General features: G+C 34.0%; 1 protein-coding gene across 2 annotated transcripts in view; it reads left to right on the top strand.

Annotated features, from left to right (window-relative positions):
- Positions 1 to 767: 767 nt before the first annotated feature.
- The window catches only part of LOC119081944 (laminin subunit alpha-1), a 128400-nt gene continuing 106022 nt past the window's right edge, over positions 768 to 23145 (top strand). For both annotated transcript variants that reach the window (XM_037191208.1, XM_037191209.1), the window contains exons 1-3: positions 768 to 1518; positions 17435 to 17597; positions 17770 to 17935. In XM_037191208.1, coding sequence (XP_037047103.1) covers positions 1320 to 1518; positions 17435 to 17597; positions 17770 to 17935 — 528 coding nt within the window. In that variant the 5' untranslated portion in view covers positions 768 to 1319. The remainder of the gene's footprint in view (positions 1519 to 17434; positions 17598 to 17769; positions 17936 to 23145) is intronic.

The following is a 23145-nucleotide window of genomic DNA, read 5'->3' as shown; positions in this document are numbered from 1 at the left end:
TCCAAAGGTGTTTCTTCGTACGGTTAATAAGTTACTGTTACACAAAAAATTTAAGAGGATGCTGACCTATTTTTCTATGCAATAGTAAAGTTGTACGACTCAATTGTCTGCACTAAAATCTTATCAAGCGATTTTAAATGGAAATTTTTTTTTAAAGATGTAAATAAAAAATGTAGTTTTGTTTCTGATTTCCCGCATCTCCCTGAAGATGAATCTGTCAATTTTGATCTTTCCGTTTGCGTTTCGATTTCTGTTTTAGTTTGGATTTTCTTTTCATAGAATCTGACGTTCCCTAATATTATCTCGGGGCGATGATATTTCACAGAACTTCATATTATCGCCTTCTGGACGATATTATCGTTCGTGGCGATAATCACACGGTGTCACGCCTTCCTGATAGTATACAAACTGCTGCAGACATATTATGACGTAGCAGCGAGTACCCACTTAAACTGACGATGACGATAAATATATTCACTTCACATTTCAGCAGCAAAAAAAAACACCAACAATCTGCATAACTCACTCACTTCTTCGTCTTCTTGTTGCATTCGTTATTTTCAATTTCCATTTTATCATCGGTTTCTTTTCACTATTCCATCATCCTTGTGTGTTTTTATTTTATTTAATGATTGTACCACAACACACATTCACACAATGTAAGATATTGTACAGCATGAATAAATAACAGAAAAGAAAAACTTCTGGTTTGTCTGTTCACATATTCTTCTTAATAAAGAATCAGTTTTTAGTCTTCGTGTGACCGTTGTAGGATTCGAACAGAAACGTGTATCGCATAGTGTTAGAGGGTCGTCGGTTAGATCGGTATTACTAACTAAAAGTTGTGAAATTCTTTTCGAACCGATGTGTTGATTGAAATGAAAAGTAAAGTTTGTTTTCTCGGATTTAATGTTGTTCAACGAAATATATATATTTTTTGTATGTAAAAATGATTTGAAAAGATTTGTGTAAAGTCAACATCCTCCCATATAAGCTGAAAATGGAAAATTAATTTAAAAAAAAAGAAAAGAAAGAGAAATCGATCCGTGTCGTAGTTTCTTGTGATCATAAAATTAAAATTAAAATTAAAATTTAAAATCCAACGAAAAGGTTATTAAAAATGACCGTCAACAACCGTGAAAAATGTTGTATTGGTCTTGTGTGGTAAATGTACCAATTGAATAGTGTAAAGTTATGCAATTAAAAAAGAAAATATTAACGAACGTGATAATAATGTAAAGTGTCCACTTGTGCAGTGTAATGTGTTAGTCAGCTTAATAAAATATTCGTTTTTAAATTTAAAACTAACGTGCCATAAAATGAGTTACACAAAACCAACTGCGCTTATTTTACTAATGTTTCTATTGGCTTTCGTTGTTGTGACTTTGTGTAATGAAGTGCGGAATAGAAAACATCAACAAAGTGAGGAAGGATTAATTGGATTTAACATCAAAAACCATAACAACAATAAAAAGAACATTTTTCGCAGAGGTCAACGTCTTAAGAATAACAGAAATGGTAACTTACTTTCCAAGACAACATTTTCATAGAAGATTTCCTTATACAAATACAGAAAAAAAAATGTTTTTCGATATTTACAATTTACTTCCATATATAAAGTAATGCCTTTGCGTTCCTTCTATTACTTTGTTTGTGTATACAATTTGTTTGTATTTTTTTATGTAATTCTCTGGTATTCTGTACTGAATTTCCAAACATTTATTCTTGTTAGTAGTTTTTCAAATTTTTTTCTTTCAAATTTTCAATCATCGTACAGTTAAATTGTACATAAATGACGGGAATCTTACATATATTCTGTCTGAATTCATGCATAAACACAATTTGTTTATAAGATAGTCAAATATATATACATATATTGACAAAATGTTTGAAATTGTTCGATGCGTGTACAACACTAAAGCGCAAAGATTTATTTATAAAGTCCGCGCTATTATAAAGAAAAGAAGAAAAAAAAAGAACAAAAATTTCTCTTTATCTTTTTGGATTAAAATTTCACAGATTTCAAATTAGAATTTATTCAACGCACGAGAACAATTTTATGTACACGCCGCTTCATCATAATTTGTTATTTTATTCGGAAAATTTTAACGACAACGAAAGCAAACAAATTTCCAGTTTATTTGCGCACATGTTGTAATTTGCAATATAATAGAATTTTAACATGAAATGGAATTGAAAATGTTTACCATTTTTGTTTGGAGAATACGGGATCGTGCAATAATGCCGTTTACTTGTTTTTTGTCCTAGACAAAAATCAGTGATGATCTGGCTAATGCCGTCTTAACAAATGAAGTAATAGATTGTACACCTAATTTATTAAGAATGTTCCGATTAAAAGGATTAAAGGATTCGATAATATTATTGATATGTCTATGTCTGTGCAGTGATTTTTATTCGAAATTTCAAATTCTTAAAAATTCTGAAAATTCTTAAATTTGAAAATTTTATGAATTTTTAAGAATTAATCTGATTCACAAAAATTTCTAAGAATTCTTAAAATTCCTGAATGTTTCTTCTTCTTCTTCTTCTTTTTCAGCCTGTTTCTATCCACTGCTGGATGTAGGCCTCTCCAACTTCTTTCCATTTTGTACGATCCATTGCCATTTGCTGCCAGTTTGTACCTGCAATATTCTTAATTCCGTTTGTCCATCTCTCTGGTGGTCTACCTATAGCTCGTCTTTTATATGGTCGCCAGTTCATGATCTTTTTGGTCGAACGTTCGTCTGTCCTTCTTGCCCAGCTCCATTTCAGAGATGCTATTCTTTCCATGACATCAACGACCCTGGTTTGTTGTCGAATCCATTGATTCGTCATTCTGTCTCTGAGTGTTATTCCTAACCTAACCATACATCCACTAAAAATATTGGCTTAGGTCAAATGTATAACTGAGTAGTATTATACGTGGAACTCATGAACTGATATGCTTCGTCGCGTAGCAGCCTTATTTAAGTTTCTGACTGTGGTTTTCTTTGTAATGACTTATTTGCGTTGATCAAGAATAAGTTCCCGCAAGTGCCGCATCCACTAGAACAAAATTTTGAGGGTTCTTTCAGTAAAGCGTGAAATTTTGTTTGTTTTAACATGACAAGTCGTTTTTCTATAGTAGTTCAGAGAGATTATGTAAATGCAATCTCAATATTCGATTGGACGTTGTAACGCACTCTTCCGTCTAATAAAACGACCCGACACAAATATGGATTCCTGTTGGTTCCCGATAACAAGGTCTTATGAACATTTTCAACACTTCTGTGCAAAACTGTTAATATTCTTAACACTCTTGAAGATGTTGAGCTAGAGGCGAAAAATACGTAGAAAATCAGGCAGGTAGGTAACAAATTACCTTGAACGTAGAAAAAAAGCAAAAAAAAAAATTTTTTATGTTCTATAACAGGTAGAGATTTCGATAAAAATTTGCTTACCATGGATATTCGGGTGTACAAGAAAAAACTGTTATCATGTATTTTGTGGAAGAAAAAAAAAGCGGACAAACATTTTTATGAATCTGTAATGTCGAGAGTCTTTAACTAGAGAATTTCGTCGAACAACGACTCTATGCCATGCGTCACACAACATATGGTTGATTATGATGAAACGAACCGTTCGAAATGCAAATGTGTTTGCTGTTTGTTTATGCAGATTCTTAAATTTCGTACTGCAGAAAAAAGGACTTCACGTTTTTAGCGCAATGTTTACTTTCGCTTATTAATACCGTAAAGAATCATACTGTTAGTTAGCCCCCATCAAGATAATTTTATTGTTCCTAATTAAGTCGTAAGTAATTTTCACATTTTTATATTTATCTTTTTAACGTTTTGGTGCATTTATACCCAGTGTGAATCGTGATGGAATGTTCGTCATTGTTTATTTAATAGATGTATGCATTGTATGCCCGTACATCTAATGAGCTATTTAGTCTTAAAGTCAATTATTTCATTAGAACCGTCGTGTGAAATGAAGATTTTATTTACATTTGATCCGATTGTTTGCAAAGTTTTTATGCGGACAAAGTGGTAGAGTCAATGGTAGGATATCCTAAGTGTATAGTCTTTCGGTACCACACAGTTTTGCGGTCTTATTGAAGTTACGTGACCTACGTCAATGAAATAGTGTAACGCTATACACAGCAAACGAATTGACAATAATTAAAAATTAGATTATCCTAAAGCTGCAAAAGAGATTCGATTTGTTTCTCTGATTTGAATGCGTATAACCCAATTGAATTAAATATTCAACGGCCACAATCCATTCAATTTTCTCCATAAACGTTTTTCAATTTGAACACTCGGCATACACATTATATTTGCAATGATATCGCATGTGCATATATGTCTGACCATCAGAGCCCATACAATAATGATCTACGATCACGATATCTAGAAGGCAATTTTTGTTTAACGTGATCTTGTTTCGTTTATGTAATTAAATTAATTGGTTAAGTCAGTACGTAAGGTTGATGGGGAATCTGAAGCGATGAAAAGAAAATTCATATTGAAGCAATAACTCATCGTAATAGGGATTTGTGACGTTCGGAGGGGTATTTTTATAGCAGCCCACTGGAGGCGTTTTGTGTATATCGACTCTGTCAAAAGAAAATTGCTTTAAGTGTCAGTGGTAATTAAACTGTGAGGGTTCTCCGAATATTTAGGAAAATTTATCTCAATTCGTCAAACCAAAAGACATTTCATTGTAGCTCTACCACAATCGAGACGCATGTCTTAAGAACGATCTGGTTGTTTGTCCTATAGTGTGAACACTCACCTTGTAATAAATCGGTCATTACCGAGAACGAGTTTAGTTTAGATCGTCCTTTGACAGTGATTTCAAGGGAACATTTTGTTGGGATCGGATTCAAGTTTATTATCGATTTCAGACGAAAAACAAATTTTCAAAGCATAACACTCAGGTTCACGGTCAATTTTTCCCTTTCGACATTGATTATTATCTATCATTAAATCATTCAACGCTATCGTTTTGTATAATTAGCACCGGTCCCTTTTGTGCTGCATTAACAGAATGCTCCATTTATGAGCATATGCATTATGATCATCACACAATATTAACTAAATTGATGTAAATGCGGTTAATTTTATCAATTTTGTTTATGACTTAAACCTTAAACCGAAAAAAAATACGAATTCTACCATGCGGTTGTATGCCGAGCAAAGTGTTAAAGAGTTTATTTCCGATACGTTATACTTAATTCGCAATTATCGTGAGTATTATTAGCAGCCGCGCTCTGGTATAGAATTGAATATAGCATTATGGGATGGCAAGTGGAGTGTTCATGCATGTTCGAAAATAAGTGTTTAATTTAATGACGCTGTGAAACTCTGCGGTTGAGGTGTAATAATAAAGTAAAAATTTTTGATTTTTCTTTATGTGCGGCGCAGTTGTTTATTTTCGCTTTGCGGTATTTATATATGTGTGTACCAAGACGCATTGTTATTTAATACTTTGCTGCAGCAACATGACTTAAAACGCAGCCTCTTTCTTTCTCCGTCCGAAAACGCTTTTCTTAAATAAAAATGGAATTGTGCATCAAGATTACCAATGCATTGTTTTACAGGTTTCCGTTTAGTTCAACATCTGTGCAAGGCAGGCCTCTAACTCCATAAACTCGTAAATTTATTCCGATGACTGAAAGTCAGGGTCTTATGACAGGAAATCACCTGAAATGTCCGTAACTAATTTGAGAATGTTATACATTGGTAGAGACTAAAGACGTTAAATACAGACTAGGTCTGTTACGTTTGTTACCACGATAGCTCGAGTAATTCTCAAGCGATTTTAAAAACTTTTGTTTTAATTGACGAAGAAAAACATTCTTGAGGTTGAGTTCGTAGATCGATGATACTGGCGTACCTTGTTGCGTAGAAAGAAAAAAAGAAAAATTTCCTGCACAATCTGCAGGCATATTCTGGAATCGAATTCGTTTGAATTTGTGACAAAGTCAACCGACTTACAAAAAAAAATCGATGAAGTCGACCTCAAGAAGTTTTCTTTTATCTTTTCGAGTTAACACTATAGCTTCAGTAAGCATTAACGAGTGCGACATTTACGGATAGAGTGAAGCGAGGACCGTTAGTAACACGTAACTAACACGAGTTTTAATACAATTAGAGAAAATGCCATTATCGTTCCAGTGCTTTTTAGTAGACAAAAAACCTTAGAATCGTACGCGTGAACTTTTATACCTTTATTTTACCCATGTTCAAGTTTTAACCATTAATGACCTTGTTCAGAAAATAGAGTCGATTCAATGTCTTATGCATGTAATATAAGACGAATGTAACTAACAAAACTGACGGTTTGCAGTCGCTTCACGATCAAATATTATTTAAAAACGTTCAAAAATCAATTGAAAAATCTATCAGTCTAGGGACCTGCTTCACCCAAGTGGTAAGACCTAGTTTTTACGTTACGTACATTTCATTTCGTTTAATAATTTGTTCTGCTAAATTAATAAGTTGGCAAGAGGTCATCCATATCGTCCGTGTACAAGTGCATTGACATTGAGCGGTCTGTATTTATTGGCATTTTTTTGTTAACGAAAGAGGTTACTGAATTATCCACTTCTAATAAGTTTTTTTGAAGATTAATTGAAATTGATTATCGTCCACAAAAAATGTAAGCGACGTCTTTCACTGAAGTGATTTTCAGAGGGCGAAACTATTTTTTTTTATCAAAGTCACTCTCCACCCTTTCTTTGGTAAAACCAATTGATCGGATCGGAATAACTGGTTTTACCAAAATTATTAGCGAATGTAACAGCTATTTGAGCATAAAATTGCTCGAAATTGATTTTTTTTTCGTTTCGTTATGCATATGTTGAAGAAGCACTCCAATTTTAAATTAGCGGAAGCTTGCAATTTAACTTTCAATAATTTGGGCTCAGTTTTGAAATCAAAATATTTTGCTTTCGTTTTATTGAATGAACAAACAGCGGGAGACTTTGTTATTGTGAATAAGTAATGACAAAATATACAAAATTCAAATGAACTGTGCTGAATATATTAATTAAATCCGGACACAAAGGAGTATTGAGATTGAACTTAAACGGTGAAGATCGTAATAAACGATTCTGTCGGCTTTTTTTTATTATGTCTTCGGTATAACTAGCCTGTTTTCAATTTTCAATTGATTTGTTTGATTTTCTTTGCTTGCCATAATTATTTGGATGCTATTCACACTCGAGTGCGAATCGAATAGATCGAAGCATGAGTGTAAAATGTAAATATAAATTCGTAACGGAATAGCAGTTCGCTAAATGCCTAAGCATTTAAACTTAAAACATTAGATTACCAGTCGACGAAACTCCGGGTCCAGCCCTTCTGAAGCCCTAAATTGTCTCACCAAACAATACCCTGAATTATATATCGAATATTTGCTCTCAGGATAGAGATTACATCATCTGTTCTCTTTCCTCTATTCTACGTCAACTCTGCCGATGGAGGACAATTCGCTATTTCACTGAAAGATGTCGCTGCCACAAAGCTAATGTCAACAGAAAAATAATTCATTTTTTACTCGACGGATTTCAGTGAAATTGTGAATCGTACTGATCGGTAGAGTTGATATAGGATAGAGGAAAGAGAATTGATGCCGTAATCACTCTCCAGATGCTATACGTCATCTCAACTTGCTAATAAATTTAAATTATCACAAGAGTATCTTGTACTGGACGACAGCAATAACTTCGAAGACAGAAGTGCCACAAACTAAACAGCCTCGATTAATTCAAACGAGTATTATATCGAGGCGGTTTAACGCGAACATGATACGAACATTAAACAGGATATTGTCTCGTCACTTCCAGTGCCATTGTTAAACTTGACCATAATCACTGATTTGAATCATGCTGATTCTATTCCCTCAGTCATAACGAATGGGAGTCGTATATAATGTAGTCGAAGTCGTACACATTGTGTATACTTACTGGAAATGTTCGATAAATAATGGCATATCCGATGTATGTGCGCGCTGTGTATATTCGGAATTATAATTAAACGATAAACATTGCTAAATAACGAGAAGCAATAACAATAATATTATAAAATTACAATAATTGATTTTGCTTTCTTTTTCAAGGTAAGTCACGTCGTCGTTTCCTTATTAGAAGTAACACGATGTGTAAACGTTCTAGAATGTAAATAAAAGTTTTTTTTTCTTTCGAGGAACGATCAACGACCGAAACTGGTAACAAGAAACAATTTATAATTTGTACGGCGAATGTATAGTCTCTCTCTGCTGATGCAAGAGAGTTCACTGTGACATAAATTAATGTTGTCGATGCAATCATATATACTATGAACGTCTACCAATTGCGTAATAGTATGTTGTGTTACAAGTATTTTAATGTTGATTTTTTCAGCACTAGACTCAAGTTTTCCTTACGAGCGGAGCGAGAGAGAATTGAGAATTGAAATAGACAAGAGCACGAAAAATCATAATTTTCATTGTAAACATCAACTCTTCAAATTTGAATCGATCACATTGCTTTGCATTTTCTCAAACGAATGCTGTAACAACTCATACAAATTCCATATCAACACTGCTTTGAGTGTTGTAATATCACATCAAACGGGTGCTGAAATAAGTCACTTTACAACACTAAAATGAGTGCTGAAAAGAGTCGTATTTCAATTCTCGGTGGCACAAAAATGTTTTTAATTTTCTAGACACAACAAATCAATTAAGCAATTTTCTTACATTTTTTTTTTATTTTATCCATCCATTTACCGGCCAACAAGCCTCTTGATCACTCATAAATCTTAACTCATCATAGGGCTATGGAGATAATTTCCCATTGCGGTTTATATATTGCGATGAAAACAGTAGAATTCACTCAACGTTGTTGAAAAACAATAGAAATTCTTTTTTTTTGTTTAATTAAGGATACGTTTTTTTTTCTACTATATCGATGATGTAACCATGTAGATTGAGTATTATAACATTCTTTAACGGCTAGTAAGCTTCAGCTTCACGTATTCTGTTACAGTGGGCTTATACATTCATTGGTAGCGGCCCCTTTTTATGAAAAATGTAATCTAAGAAGAATTATGTTCGCAAAATGTTATTGTTGCTCCGTATCGGCTTTCATTTCGTCTTATGCACGTAAACCGCATTAATGGTAAGAAAAAAATTATTCATTTTTATGCACCTCGTACGTATGTGAAAAGGTATGGGAAAAACAACCATCGCAACTGTTCAATCCAGTCGAAATTTCGGATTGAATTTTCAATTTGAACAAAATCGCTCTACGATAATCAGTCTACGGGGAAAGACTAACTTTGAATCTAAGTTTTATGCAACGAACTCTGGCTAATGATATTTTTAATATTTTATATTTATATTTTAATATTTTTAATATTCCAAATAATAGATGTTAAGACTAATGACGTAAACGACCTTGTTTCCATCCGTTGATAACACTTTCATCAAAAGAAGTAAAAGATTACATAATTGTTACCAACAAATTAACAAGTGTCAGAGTTAACAAATAACAAGCTGAGGTTGTACCGAGAGAGACCGAAATATCCTTATATCATTGGTTTGATTAACCAATATGTTGACGAAGGAAACAACACTTCTGTTAATAGAGGCCCGAAGTACCAAACCTATCAACGATTAAAAGGTCATATCATAAATTGCTAACATTGCTAAATCAATAGCGAACGGTTTCTACCACTGTTTTGATCTAGGAGGCGATAATATTTCTTATGATGCTTTGCATTTTATAATGCTGTTCAAAAATACCACCATCTAATCAGGCCAAGACGACAGTGTCAAAGAAATAATTAACCTCTAAGAAGCCATACCTTTCTTTGTTGGTTAGAATCCAGTAGTAGTTTCACCACAGACACCATGAGTGATGACATGACTGGTGATAAAATAATGTAAACATTTACTTTCATTTTATTTGTGATTCGCTAGACTTTTTCATGCATAAAAGTATTATCATCTCATAGATCGAGACAGTGCTATTCCATAATTATATGAGTGGAGGTGCTTACTGTAAAATTCACTTGGCCATATCTTCAATTCCTCTCAACTTCATAGCCCATCTTCACTGGCCAGTGATACACCAAATTATCTAATCAGACGTTAAATTTATTATATGCTTGACAAAGTCAAGAGTGTCAATGTAATATGTAATTTTTCGAATGCAGCGAAATGTTGGTGCCTACAAAATCACGATCATGTATGACTCTATCATGTAAAATGTACTTAATCGTAAAAGATCAGTTAAGACTTCCTGATTAAAATAAATTTGAGATACTACGGTCGTGAGTGGATATTATTTAAATAAAAAAAAGAACAACGAAGAATTACTGTTGTTGAAGACTTAGCGATATCGGGCTGCATAATGTAATAACTGCAGAAGATTTGTCAAAAGATACAACAAATTGTAATCCACATTAATATCCGTTGCATTCGAAACAGAATGAATGATTTATGGATATCATTTCTTTTTCGTTTTCAGTTTTAATAAAGAAATCCGATTTGGATAATTTGGTAGTATGGAATCTTTCTTTTCTTTCATTTGCTGCAGTAAAAGCGCTATGCTGTGATAAATTATTCGATAAAATGCAAACAAAAATTTGTTTCTGATCAAATGTAACCTACCATTAACCATATTTTCATATTGATTGCATTCCCAAAATCGAAATTTCAATTTATTTTCCTTTCGGCCTTCTTCATTCACTGCACATTTTCGTTCCGTCTTCGATTAATTTACTCGTTTTCAAAAGCTTTTTTATTAATTATTTTCTGAGTATTTAACAACTTCATAAATCAAGAATTTAATTGAGAATTAAGCTTTTTATATGCACACACATTTGAATAAATAAAATAAATTTATTTATGGAATGTTGCAGTGTGTGTTGTATATCGACAGTCTTTCTGTTTATGTAATTATGTTGTGTTTTGGTGAAATAAAATGTAGAAATCTGCTTGAATCGTCTATTAAGCGTTTTATTATCTTTGAATCGGTAATTAATTGATCTTTAGAAATGAGTTAGAGACACTTAATAAATGCATTCTTATTTAAATTTAACGAATAGGCGCTACCTGGGGCGTTACTTTATTATCGAAAATTTCAGATATTAAAGGCGTTTTGGATCGGTTGGGTTAGTGGCACATTATCAGCAATATTGAGTAATAAAATTAGCTCGTATTTCGCTACCTAACAATGATAGGTATGCCAAGAATCGGCGTATCCGCGTTTCCTAATTATTATTTTTTTGGATCAAGCTTAAAAATATCTTTTACAATCCTATCCTCAGTATTTTAAGGGCAACACGTTAAGCGTAAAGCTAGTCATGTTCACAGATCCATTTTCAAAATAAATCAGGTAATTACATTGATCGGAAAATCGCTTGTTTTTTAACGCCATGATCTTAATTTCGGTACATTGAACACCAGACTCAGTTAGATGTTTCTTTAGGATGTTAACATCCATTAAATACAAGCCTTTTAATACAACTTTGACGGGCTTAGAATTTGGTAAGTCATGGGTATAAAAGAAAATCTTTTCTTCATCCATTGCTTTCGTCATTGACCTAAATTGCTCAGAAGTCGCTAAATTTAAATGGATTCCAATGGACATAAACTTCAGTGAGTAATCTCCGATAGTAAATTTAGTTAATAACTTTATGACTGTGTCATGATAGTTTTTACCGTGTACACAATTGGCGGAACTCTTTCGCGTTTGGGTTTGTCAGAATCGTTGGCATCGATCTCAATTTCATTTAGCGGACCAAATCGATTTTGAAGCAATAATTCATTTGAAGCGTTTTTGTTTTTCATATTAAGATTCGTGGTCGTTGGATCAATTTTCAATTGTTTCTTCATAGGTATGCCAAAATGGTTTTCTGTATCAGGTTCATTCTTAGGACATGAATCGTTTGAATATCGTCTTTTAATATTCAATTTCAAATGGGTAGAACCCGAACGGTTACTTTTGTTTTGAATTTTGTTGGTTTTATTTGATGTTTTTGACTTAATTTTTATCGTTTTTTATTTATTTTTTTAAGGAAAATCGTAGAGCGAAAAAATATGTGACTATTTTGTTGAGAGCGCCTACTAGAATTGTAACGGTTTGAGAAACCATTACCTTAAGTTTTCAATTTTTCACACAGTCGTGACGGTGACTTACGGTAAAGTGGTGGTTCTAATTTCGAAGGAAATTTAGCAGACTGAAGACCTCTGTGTAGGATGTTGTTGAAATCGCTATGACGGGGAAGACGACCAGCACTATGTTTACACGACAATCCATGTATGCCGTCTTTTTCCACTTGGCGTCCACATTTGCATTTATGAGGAATGCATATGTCCAAACCTAAACGTAAGGCGACAGAAATTCGGAAAGTATTATCGTCAAGTAAAGTTCCGCTCTAAAAATACATTGACTATTGAAGTACCAGATTTCAATTCAATTTTGTCATATCGCCATACGCTAGTCCACTCGAATGAACAATTGGGCATGTTTCATCCACCTTCACACAGAACAAACTATGGCTTTCACGAACCAGTCGCTCTGACGAGTAGAGAGTTCGAGAGATATACCGAAATCTATAATACAATCGGTTTTCGTGAGATCTTTCATAGGAGGTCAAAATTGGTGTCACGTTGATCTCGTTGACGCAGTGTTTAGTGACTTTTATCAGTTAGACTCAAAAACTTAAAATCTTTGTAATCCTTTGATAAATAAATGTTTCAAATCAAATCAAATTGTCTTAGATCAAAAGAAGTAACAGATTCAACAATTACATTGACTGGTGATATACCTACTTGCGGTCTGTGAAACGACAATAATCATGGGTGGTTTTAAATTTCATGTCATTTTGTTTTATACAAATACGATACCTCCGACGAAAAGCGAAAAGACCCTTAATATCTCCTCGAAATTTTCAGTTCTCTGGGAAAAATTGACTCGGAAAATATCACATGTTGTTATGTCTAAAGTTGTTAACTGGCCCTACAACTACGACTCAAACATTCATTGTTCGAAATTAGCATTTTCAGAGAAATAGGACCGCACAAACTTTCTAAGACATCTGTGATAAATTTCACAATTGCATAAATTGTCTTAATAGTAGGACAGACTTTCAGAAAATGTTTTACGTCGCAAAACGATTTTTCATACAAATTTTCGAACAAATTCAATCCGAAATGTAAAATCCAAATTCCCTATTTACAGAAAACATGATTGTGTACCATGCATAAATATGTAAATATTTAATTCATCTTCGTCTTCTTCATTCCATGATTTCCCACTGCAAACCACATACAATAACAAAAGACATGTAAAAACAACCAGATACACAATATTTATCACTGCGATCAGATTTTAATGTTATTGTTTACATTTTCTTACTGGGTAATGGGATGCGAACATATGCTCTCCGGCTTTCGTAATAATGTGCATTGTGAAGTGAACATTATTATACTGTTTCGCTAAAGTGCGAGATCGCTCTTCATGAAAGAAACATTGCACTTTTTTCGGTTTTTTTTTTGTTTGTTGGATTATTTTAATAGCCATTCATCACATACCATATTATGTTCGGCAGCAGTCGTTTGGCGCCTGATAATGTTACCCATGGCACATGTTTCGAAACAAAAAACAGAAAAGATAAAAAATAATAAAAACCTCAGTTTAACGGCAAAGCTATTTAAATTTACGCACTTCCATCGCTCGAAATTATGTAACTTAATAAAATCATCGGAATAAAAATTCTCTTTTTTTCATTAATGTTTATAGCTACAATATCCGAGATGGGATCAGACAAACACGTTTCTTTTTCATGAATACATTTTGTAATGATTCGAATTTTATGCAAATTGGAACATCAACCAACAATGTGGAATAATGCCGGTGTATCTAAACAGATGAAACAGGTGTTTCAATAAAAAAAAAATTAAAAGTTTTTCTTGACAAACCCGGCTGGTCACATAGTTGCGTGTGTGATGAGTACATGCTGTCAATGCTTACATAGAACCTGAAGTGTGTGTAATGCGATACTACTATGAGTCACTTGCATACTAATTAAATATAAAGAAATTAACACTTGACGTCCCATATATTTTGTTTAGAATTTTTAGCTCTCTACTCTACCCACAGTGCCATTGCTTATTGTACCAAACATTATAAATGTTGTATCAGGTTGAAAAAAAAAATTGAAGCAAAGGTGAGGTTGACTAAACTGTGAGTAGTTTGTCTAGCACGGTGGTCAAATTTGTTAGTTAGCACATTAGGTCGACAATATGCACAATGTTAAATAGGTCCTTGAAGAGTAAGGGTAAACTGAATTATTGAAAATAATAATTTAAATGGCTTCGGTTCACGAGCCCAATTTTTTTTAGAATCATCGTCTCAGGAAGGTCTTATTATATTCCTGAGAAAACACCCCCTTCCACACATAAATATAACAATATACCAACAGACCAACACAAAAAGAAGAAAGATCCTGCCATTCATTCATTTTTTTCCTACATAAAAACGGTCTACAACAACGGCTATTGTTTATAGTCCATTTTCATTTCTCGAAAACATAATATTGAACAAAAGTGTTAGCTTAGGTTCCTTTCAAATATGCCCTCAGGGGGTCCTCTGTTAACATATTTTCGCTTTGTTCCTTTCAACTTCTTAGCGCCGTTTTTTCGTTCTTTTATCATATTAAGTCTATTATAATTCAATTTAACGAACATAAACTTGAACAAATTGGTGGATGTTTTGTGGCCCGTTCACCATACAAAAATATTAAAAGATTATATTTTTTCTCTTGCAGCAGGTTTTTTTTAAAGAATTTCTTTCGATAGAATGTTTTCCTTTTAAACAAACCAGTTTTAATAGCGGGCGCATATTTGATGCTTTGATGCGGTGTTGGTGGTAGTTTATTTTTTTTTTGTAGAGAGGCATTTCTTGCTGCAATTACTCTAATTTAGGCTAATTTAGCACAATTTAAACACATTAATAAAAGATTAGACAATCTCTATGTCCGAAAAAAAGGAAAACTTAAATCAAATCCTCAGGGGCGAAGGTGTTAATTTAAATACCAATATTTAAGAAGACAATCATGTGGGCTTTGGATTAATTTTGTTCTGAGGACGAAATTTTTGATTACCTTTTCGTACAATAAGCCTGTCAACGTTTCTCGTAGACTAGAACTTACCGTTTACCACAGCACTACTCTGAGACGTGCTATGCACTTACATAAAATATTGTTTTTATCACCATGTTATTCAGAACATGACGGACAGGACTATTCATTGGTTTTTGTAGATCTATAGACGGATACATCGCTGTACGAAAATCATGATGCTCGTACATGTGGAGAAAAATAAGAAGTCACAATTGCAATCCAATTATCTTCGTTAAAATATTACGTAAAAATGGTAGAATTTATGGAAATGACTTCTTGCGTGTCTATCAACCTTAGCTTCGCCTCACATCCATTATTTATCATTTTATCATTTTATTAAGCGATGTACTTTTACATGTCACATGTTCCATACACTACTTTCGACACCCTCAGCATGTATAATCCAGTGCATAAAAGGTCTCGTTTTCCTGTGTTTATTGACCTCGGCTACGATTCGGTCAACATAATTCACACGAAACCTCTACTTTTCATCTCTTTATTGCATATGAATATTAACGTTGACATGGCTTATGGAATTATTAACAGCAATTGGATTGAAATCGTTGACCTGTTTTCTGCCACCGTACACAACGTGATCTACAATTTTTTTTATACCAACATCGAACATTGATACTTTCGCCCCCGATATGAAAAAAATGCATCCCTCATTTTGAGGGGCGAAAGTATTACCTTTCGCTCCTTGTTTACACCCCTTGTTGCCTTCGGCGCGGGCAGCAACTTTTGCACAGGGCTGTATTTTTTTTAATTTCGCCCCTTGCCATTCAATGAATTATTCTTTATTTGGCCAAAAATGTACCATCGTTACTTCGAGGTGAAAAGTTAATTTAGAGAATGTCTTAGCCAAAAATAAAGTTTCCATTCCACTTAAGAAAAAGTACTCCGTGAGAGAGTTGTGAGAGAGCAAGTTGTCAAATAAAACAAAAATTGAAAAAATTCAATTTTGTCTCTCACACGGAGTACTTTTTTGGTAAGATGCAATTAAGCCTAATTCACTAAGTTTTACGATTCTTGTACGAATTGTCGTGTCTTGTAGAAGCAAACTTTGGATATTCTGATTCGGAATAAATCATTTTTACTGAATTTCAACAAACTTTACAATTTTAAAAATAGAAAATTCCTTCAAGGTTCTTGCATCATGGATCGTGGAAGCATTCCTAAGATCGAGGCAATGTTTCCGCTTTGAATAGCAACTGCAATTCTTTGAATTAGATAACTAGTTGGTCGACGTTCATGGGTGACTGTCTTAATGTTGCTTTTAAATTGTTTAAAGAATTCCAGGGCAATTGTATGTGTAGGTCATACAGAAATTTCACTACATCTGAGTGTAGAACTTAGTGACATATTTTTGGCCGAGTCATTCTTTAAATCAATTTTTTACCATGCAGCTATAATGGCTCTCTTTAGTGAAAATGTACAAAAATTTAGATCGTCTTCTACATTTGATGTGAATCTTCAGTTTGAAAAAAAAAACTGAAAATCGGCCTAATACTATTTTCAAATTTATCTACTTAAGTATCCGCATCATCACTCATATTATACCGCTATTGAAGAGTTAAAATAAATTTGTATCCGGTGAAAGTAAATTTTACAGTTTTCTTGTGTCTATTTTACTCCTGAAAAACGTAGTCGTCGTCATCGTCAGCAGGAAAAATAAAATAAATTGTTCAACGAATACATAGCACTTTATACATTCATTGAAAACAACTTACATTATAGCCAAAAATAAAAGACAATAAATTATTCGAGAAAATACATTTTACGTATTATATATGATGGCTTTAAGAGTCACTGTCACGAAAATTCATTAACATATCCTAATGTTCGTCTTAATTTTTATTAAAACATCTCTTAAACGATGTAGTTAGAAGAAGAAGCAGACCATTTTGTCGCTTTTAAAATAAATTTGAAATATGGTGCAATAAACTGCATCGAATGCGACAGATATAAAAGACTGGAACGAATTGAAATCACAATTTAGTTTGATGGGGAAAAAGTGGGTTTGAACTTACAGACATTTTTTTACCGTCGAATGCGACAGAGAATTATGCCGGGAAGGTAAAAGTTTCGAGTTGGGTCTTCTATTCCCATTATGTTCGATAATAATTTTGCAATTTAATTGTTTCCATTCAGAACAACCAACCGTTTTTTGTTGCCATAAATCATTATAAATTTCCAGAAAAAAAAGAGAAAAGAATTGAACTCAACTCAACCTAATTTATGCTGACACTTTCCCGTCCATTTCTTTACAGCTGTACGACTTTTGGCCGGTCTGTCGAAACACAATATCCAAGGAGGTGGATCTTGGCCACCGGTACTAAATATTGCCGCCAAATCATCGATAACCGTAAACGCAACATGTGGTCAAAATGGACCCGAAGAATACTGCGATATGATCGATGCTGACACGCACAGGTATGTTATGGTCAATCATATGCATTATATAACCAGAACAACACTAAGGTACAATGCATTATACTCTAAGTTTGGCATCATATCTTTTTTGTGTTGCCTTGTCTTTCTTTGGTGTTCATTTTCATGCGATTGTTGCTTCGTTTTACCATCTAAAAAATTCAAATTTATTCAGGTCGCGTGCATCACATTGTGGAATTTGTGATGCAAACGGTACGGATTTTGATAAACGACATCACATCGAATATGCAATTGATGGAACGAATCTATACTGGCAAAGTCCTTCGCTGGAGTATGGCGAAAAATTTGAATACGTGACAATTACGGTGGATTTGAAACAGGTAATGGTTAATTAATGGTGCAATTAGTCGCTAGGTCGATTATTTTTTAACAGTTTTTTAACAGTCTTGAACGGATATTATGCAATGTCAAGGACATCAAAATTAAAATTTTATTTCCAAAAATGAATATTTCTCGGTAAAAATTCCAGTTCAAATTAACAGAAAACAATTATTCGAAGACTTTAAAACGCATAATTGAATCGCTTTTTTGTGATCTGTTTAAGTTACAAGCCATAGCAGTGAAATATAACACCCATCCTAACTGATATAATCAGAAGGCAAGGCTTATACTAATATTTTATTCACCTTGAAGTTGAATGTCATCATGGTTAAGAGCAAGTCATTTATCTGATGATTGGATGTAAAGCATCTCCACTTCGTTGGTGTTGTTTAGCTGGTGTGTGATGATCTTGCGCACGTCTATTTCCATTTAGATTTTTGTGTTTCTTTCTTGTTGTTCGTTTTTTAGCCCCGTACGAAGTACTGGGGGCTTATAAGATTAATATGCCGTTTGTAACACGTCGAATTGGAAGCAGACAGTAAGGGCAAAGCATTTGGTTATGTTCATAGATGACGAATCCGCAATAAAAAAAATGTCCGTCCGTCCGTCCGTGACCCCTCTAGCTAGAGTAAATCACAACCTTTTTTCAAAATTCTTTTTTTCCCCGATTGGTATCGACAAAAGTAAGGTCAAGTTCGAAAATGGGCATGGTAGGGTCGGCCCCTCCAGAGCTAGGGCCCTATAGGTGTTTTTCAGTCTTTCGACGATATCTACCGAAATACGCACGCAATAGCTGCTTGTGATATATCAAATGAAAGGTATTGACGAGTAGAACAAACTTGCTGAACATTGTTTTTGGGTAAGATGTTGGCTTGTTGGGAGGGCTCAAAGGTCGTTACTCGGCCCTAAGTGTTTTTTGCACATAAATCGAGTAAATCTCATCCGATTTTGCTAGATTTAGTTTTTTATGGAAGGTAATTGAATACCGAAAAGAACGTGACGAAAAAATTTTTAAATTAGGGCCCTTGGACTAAGGCCGCTACTCGGCCCTAAGTGTTTTTTGCACATAAATCGAGTAAATCTCATCCGATTTTGCTAGATTTAGTTTTTTATGGAAGGTAATTGAATACCGAAAAGAACGTGGCGAAAAAAGTTTCAAATTTGGGCCCTTGGACTAAGGCCGCTACTAGGCCCTAAGTGTTTTTTGCACATAAATCGAGTAAATCTCATCCAATTTTGCTAGTTTTTGTTTCATTTGAGAGATAATTGAATGCCGAATAGAATGATGGCAAAAAAAAGTTTCAAATTTGGGCCCTTGCACTAAGGCCGCTACTCGGCCCTAAGTGCTTTTTGCACATAAATCGAGTAAATCTCAACCGATTTTGCTAGTTTTTGTTTCATTTGAGAGGTAATTGAATACCCAATGGAAAGTTGGCAAAAAATTTTGGGTTTCTAAAATATTGTCGTAAATTGTTGGTTTTATTTGAGAGGTACTTCGTACGGGCTTTCGTAATTGCGCTATGCGCAATTTTAAAAATGAACACTTTCAGTGAATTTGACAATTCCCAACTTGACTTGCATTTTGGTAACAGACGCATTAGAGGGTTGTAGACGTATTAGGGTTCCGGGCTTATTAGGGCTACGGACGTATTATGGTTGCGGACGAAATAGGATTACGGGTTGTACGGGGCTAAGTCGCAGCAAACGCTCCGACTGTTCTGATGCCTTGTTTTTGTTCTGTTTAATTCGTTCGTTTCTTATGGTTTGTTGAATGCGCGCAGCGCGAAGCAAGTTTTTTTTTTAATTTTAAATTTTAGTTTATATTTAGGTTGTCTGGATGGATGTATGTTCGTATAGTCTTTTCTCCGAACTTATAATCACATTTGACTGAGTACTCGCATATTACCTTCTGGATGCAGTTTTGTTATGTTGTTAGATGTGTGTTGTGATTCATTTAGCATGTATGCTTCGAGTTTATAATTAAATTTTCTATACGCCGAAGTACTAATATACGCACAATTCATGTGTATAATCTCTGGCGGTTCTTCCGGTGGAGGAATATAGTCTGTAAAGGTTTTTCTCACATCACATGCTATATGCGTGTATGTTAACTGAGTCGGTTTAACGAACAGAGTGAGGTAGGATTTCTCTTCTTTTTTTTCGCTTCAGTTAATAATTTGTGGTTAACATTCGCAACGCTTTCCACCCATATACGAGTAAGTTGACTTACTTATACCGACGTTTCCGTTCTTGGCACCCGTTTGTTACTCGCGTTTTTCTTCGCCTTATACAACAGAAAGCGTCTATACCTATGTCAACTTAAAAGTTTGTATTTAGAGATCATGTTGCACTTCAAGCACGAGTGGTACTTCATAAATAGTTGGCACTGTGGGAAAGGCTCGTGCGTCTTCTTTTATTATTTTATGTTGGCAGAATTGAAAAATAAAGATGATCTTGTAAGTACGTCATTACTTACGAATGGCAATCGAATCACTATCGCGTACTATTGTTTAATGTATGTTTGGGCCTTACATGTACATGTAATAACAACTTTCTGCATGAGACAGCGATTAAAATAAATTACTTTGGATGCTGGACGTAATTCATTAATTCGGGACAATTATGAGACTCGTGAACTCACTTGTGTTTTTTAAGCAACTCGTTATGACACTTTGACTACTACACGGATACTCGAGGATACATCGCCTTCGGCTCGGATATGCGAGCTCTCCACTTACAACAGATGACTCGCCATTTGTAGAAGTTTTCAAGGTTTCGTTGGTTTTTCCTACATTTTTTTTAAACGTTCGGAACAAGTAGAAGATAATAAGTTCTGATGGTTCAGATACAGTTAAAGTCAACCAAATTTGTGTCTTAAGCTTCAGCCACTCATAAACTCATCAAAACACACTACAACTTTGTAAAAAGCGCAAAACTTACAGTCGTTGAAAAGTGAAAACTAACATGTTTTCTGTTTTGGGACTAGTTTTGGGTTGAATTGTGGGGCAAAAATACTTAATTTAATGAACAACAGTGGCGCTAGTTGTCCAGCAAAGTTTTTATTCAATAAAATTCCGACACTTTTGATTCGGAGTGCTCACATTCGCACCATAAAAAATTCAAACGAGCAGTTAACAAAATCGAGAACATAAATGTACACATTTTTTGCTATGCTGACCCTTCCCAAGAATTGTTGACATTGTATCTTGAAATTCAAACAAAATATCATATTTATTTCTGAAATCTAAAGTAAAATTGTGAAATCTTGATGCATTGGAATTGAAGCTGCTGGTCACATTTTTAAATGGTACGGTAATGAGCAGCCAAAATTCAAATGTCAGAACCACTGTTCGCGTAGCATTGTTCTCACATTCATTGTTCTTGTGTCAATTTGATTCGGTTGTGATGTGAGAAAATTTCTGCTAAACTTTGTGCATTATTCGCGATTTTTAAGTGCGTTAAACATTGCAAATAGCCAAATATTTTTGTGAACGGCTAAAAGTGTTGAGGAAATTTCGGAAATATACGTGTGTGGAAGATACACATCAAAACATTGCTGTCGGTTTCAAATTTAAACATCCACAGCCAATGTTTTGATCGTGTTTTCCCATACAAATGATACGAAAAGTGAAATAATAAATTAACTAAGTATTTGGTCGCGGTTAATTGCTAATAATTTCTATTTTCTAATCGAAAATCTTTAAATCGAAGAATTTGACTTCGGAGGAATTTTCTGCTTTTGATGTGGTCAGAAATAAATTATTTGTTTTTCTTCATCTAAAAAGGTTTTTTTTATCAAATTTTCATAAGAAAGTTATCTTGTTCAAGAAGCTTTTTGAGTCTCTGTGTGCGTCAATATTTTCGAAATATTTAATAACACATGGAAATGTGCATCAGCATTTTATATGAACTGTACACTGATATCAACAGTTAGTATCTCTCACCGAAAACCAGAACTTAGCAAATCGATGCATGCTATTCGAATGTTCGGTTTGTGATCTAAATTATTTTTTGATCGACCAAAATCTCATGACTGTGATCAATTCAGTCAATACACGTGTAGCGATTATAACACACACAGTTCAGTGTTGCTCTCAATACGTGATTGACGATACAATGGGGCGTGAAGATTCTCGTCGCCGTTATGATGTGAATTTTCAAGTCACGCAGATCTTCCCAAAAGCTTACAACCTTGACAATTCTTTCCTTACCAATTTTTACTGTTGAAGTAATTAGTTATTTGTCGCTGTTTTGGACGACTGATTAGAGTGCCTCAGATCAATCGTCCCAAACTGGTACACAAGTAATGTTTCATGTAAACGGCCGAAAACCAGATAAAACCAAAAAAGTTGCCCTAATTTTGGCCCCGAAACATGAAAACATAATTTACTTGGAAATTTACTAACTGACCTGGAAAGGGGCTAATTTTGACATTTAACAAAGGCAATTTTTTTAACCAAGCGAGAATCTTGGGTGTCAAGAAGAGAGATCTTTCATTTTTTAAGTTGTTTCTCCATCTTTTAAGGAACCGTTCAAAAATTATCGCATTAACACGAAATCAGCAATAATTGAATCATTATTTTCACGAAATGAAGGTAAAGCGTTCACCACATCAACAAAACCTTGATTACTAAAACGTAGAGGATTGATGAACTTAAACTCGTCTAACAACCGGCAGCTGCTTTATCTAGTCAAACGTCTTGAAAATGTTTCAAAAATACAGGTATCCGATTTGTGTTGAAGGAAAGTTTAATAAAAAAAAACCTTTTTAGATGAAGAAAAGCAAATAATTTATTGATTATTTCTGACCACATCAAAAGCAGAAAATTCCTCCGAAGTCAAATTCTTCGATTTAAAGATTTTCGATTAGAAAATAGAAATTATTAGCAATTAACCGCGACTAAATACTTAGTTAATTTATTATTTTACTTTTCGTATCATTTGTATGGGAAAACACGATCAAAACATTGGCTGTGGATGTTTAAATTTGAAACCGACAGCAATGTTTTGATGTGTATCTTCCACACACGTATATTTCCGAAATTTCCTCAACACTTTTAGCCGTTCACAAAAAGTATTTGGCTATTTGCAATGTTTAACGCACTTAAAAATCGCGAATAATGCACAAAGTTTAGCAGAAATTTTCTCACATCACAACCGAATCAAATTGACACAAGAATAATGAATGCGAGAACAATGCTACGCGAAC

Source organism: Bradysia coprophila, unplaced genomic scaffold (genome assembly GCF_014529535.1).
Source record: "Bradysia coprophila strain Holo2 unplaced genomic scaffold, BU_Bcop_v1 contig_373, whole genome shotgun sequence".
Lineage (NCBI taxonomy): Eukaryota > Metazoa > Arthropoda > Insecta > Diptera > Sciaridae > Bradysia > Bradysia coprophila.
Note: the sequence above shows the minus strand (reverse complement) of the source record. Positions and strands in the feature narration are given on the sequence as shown.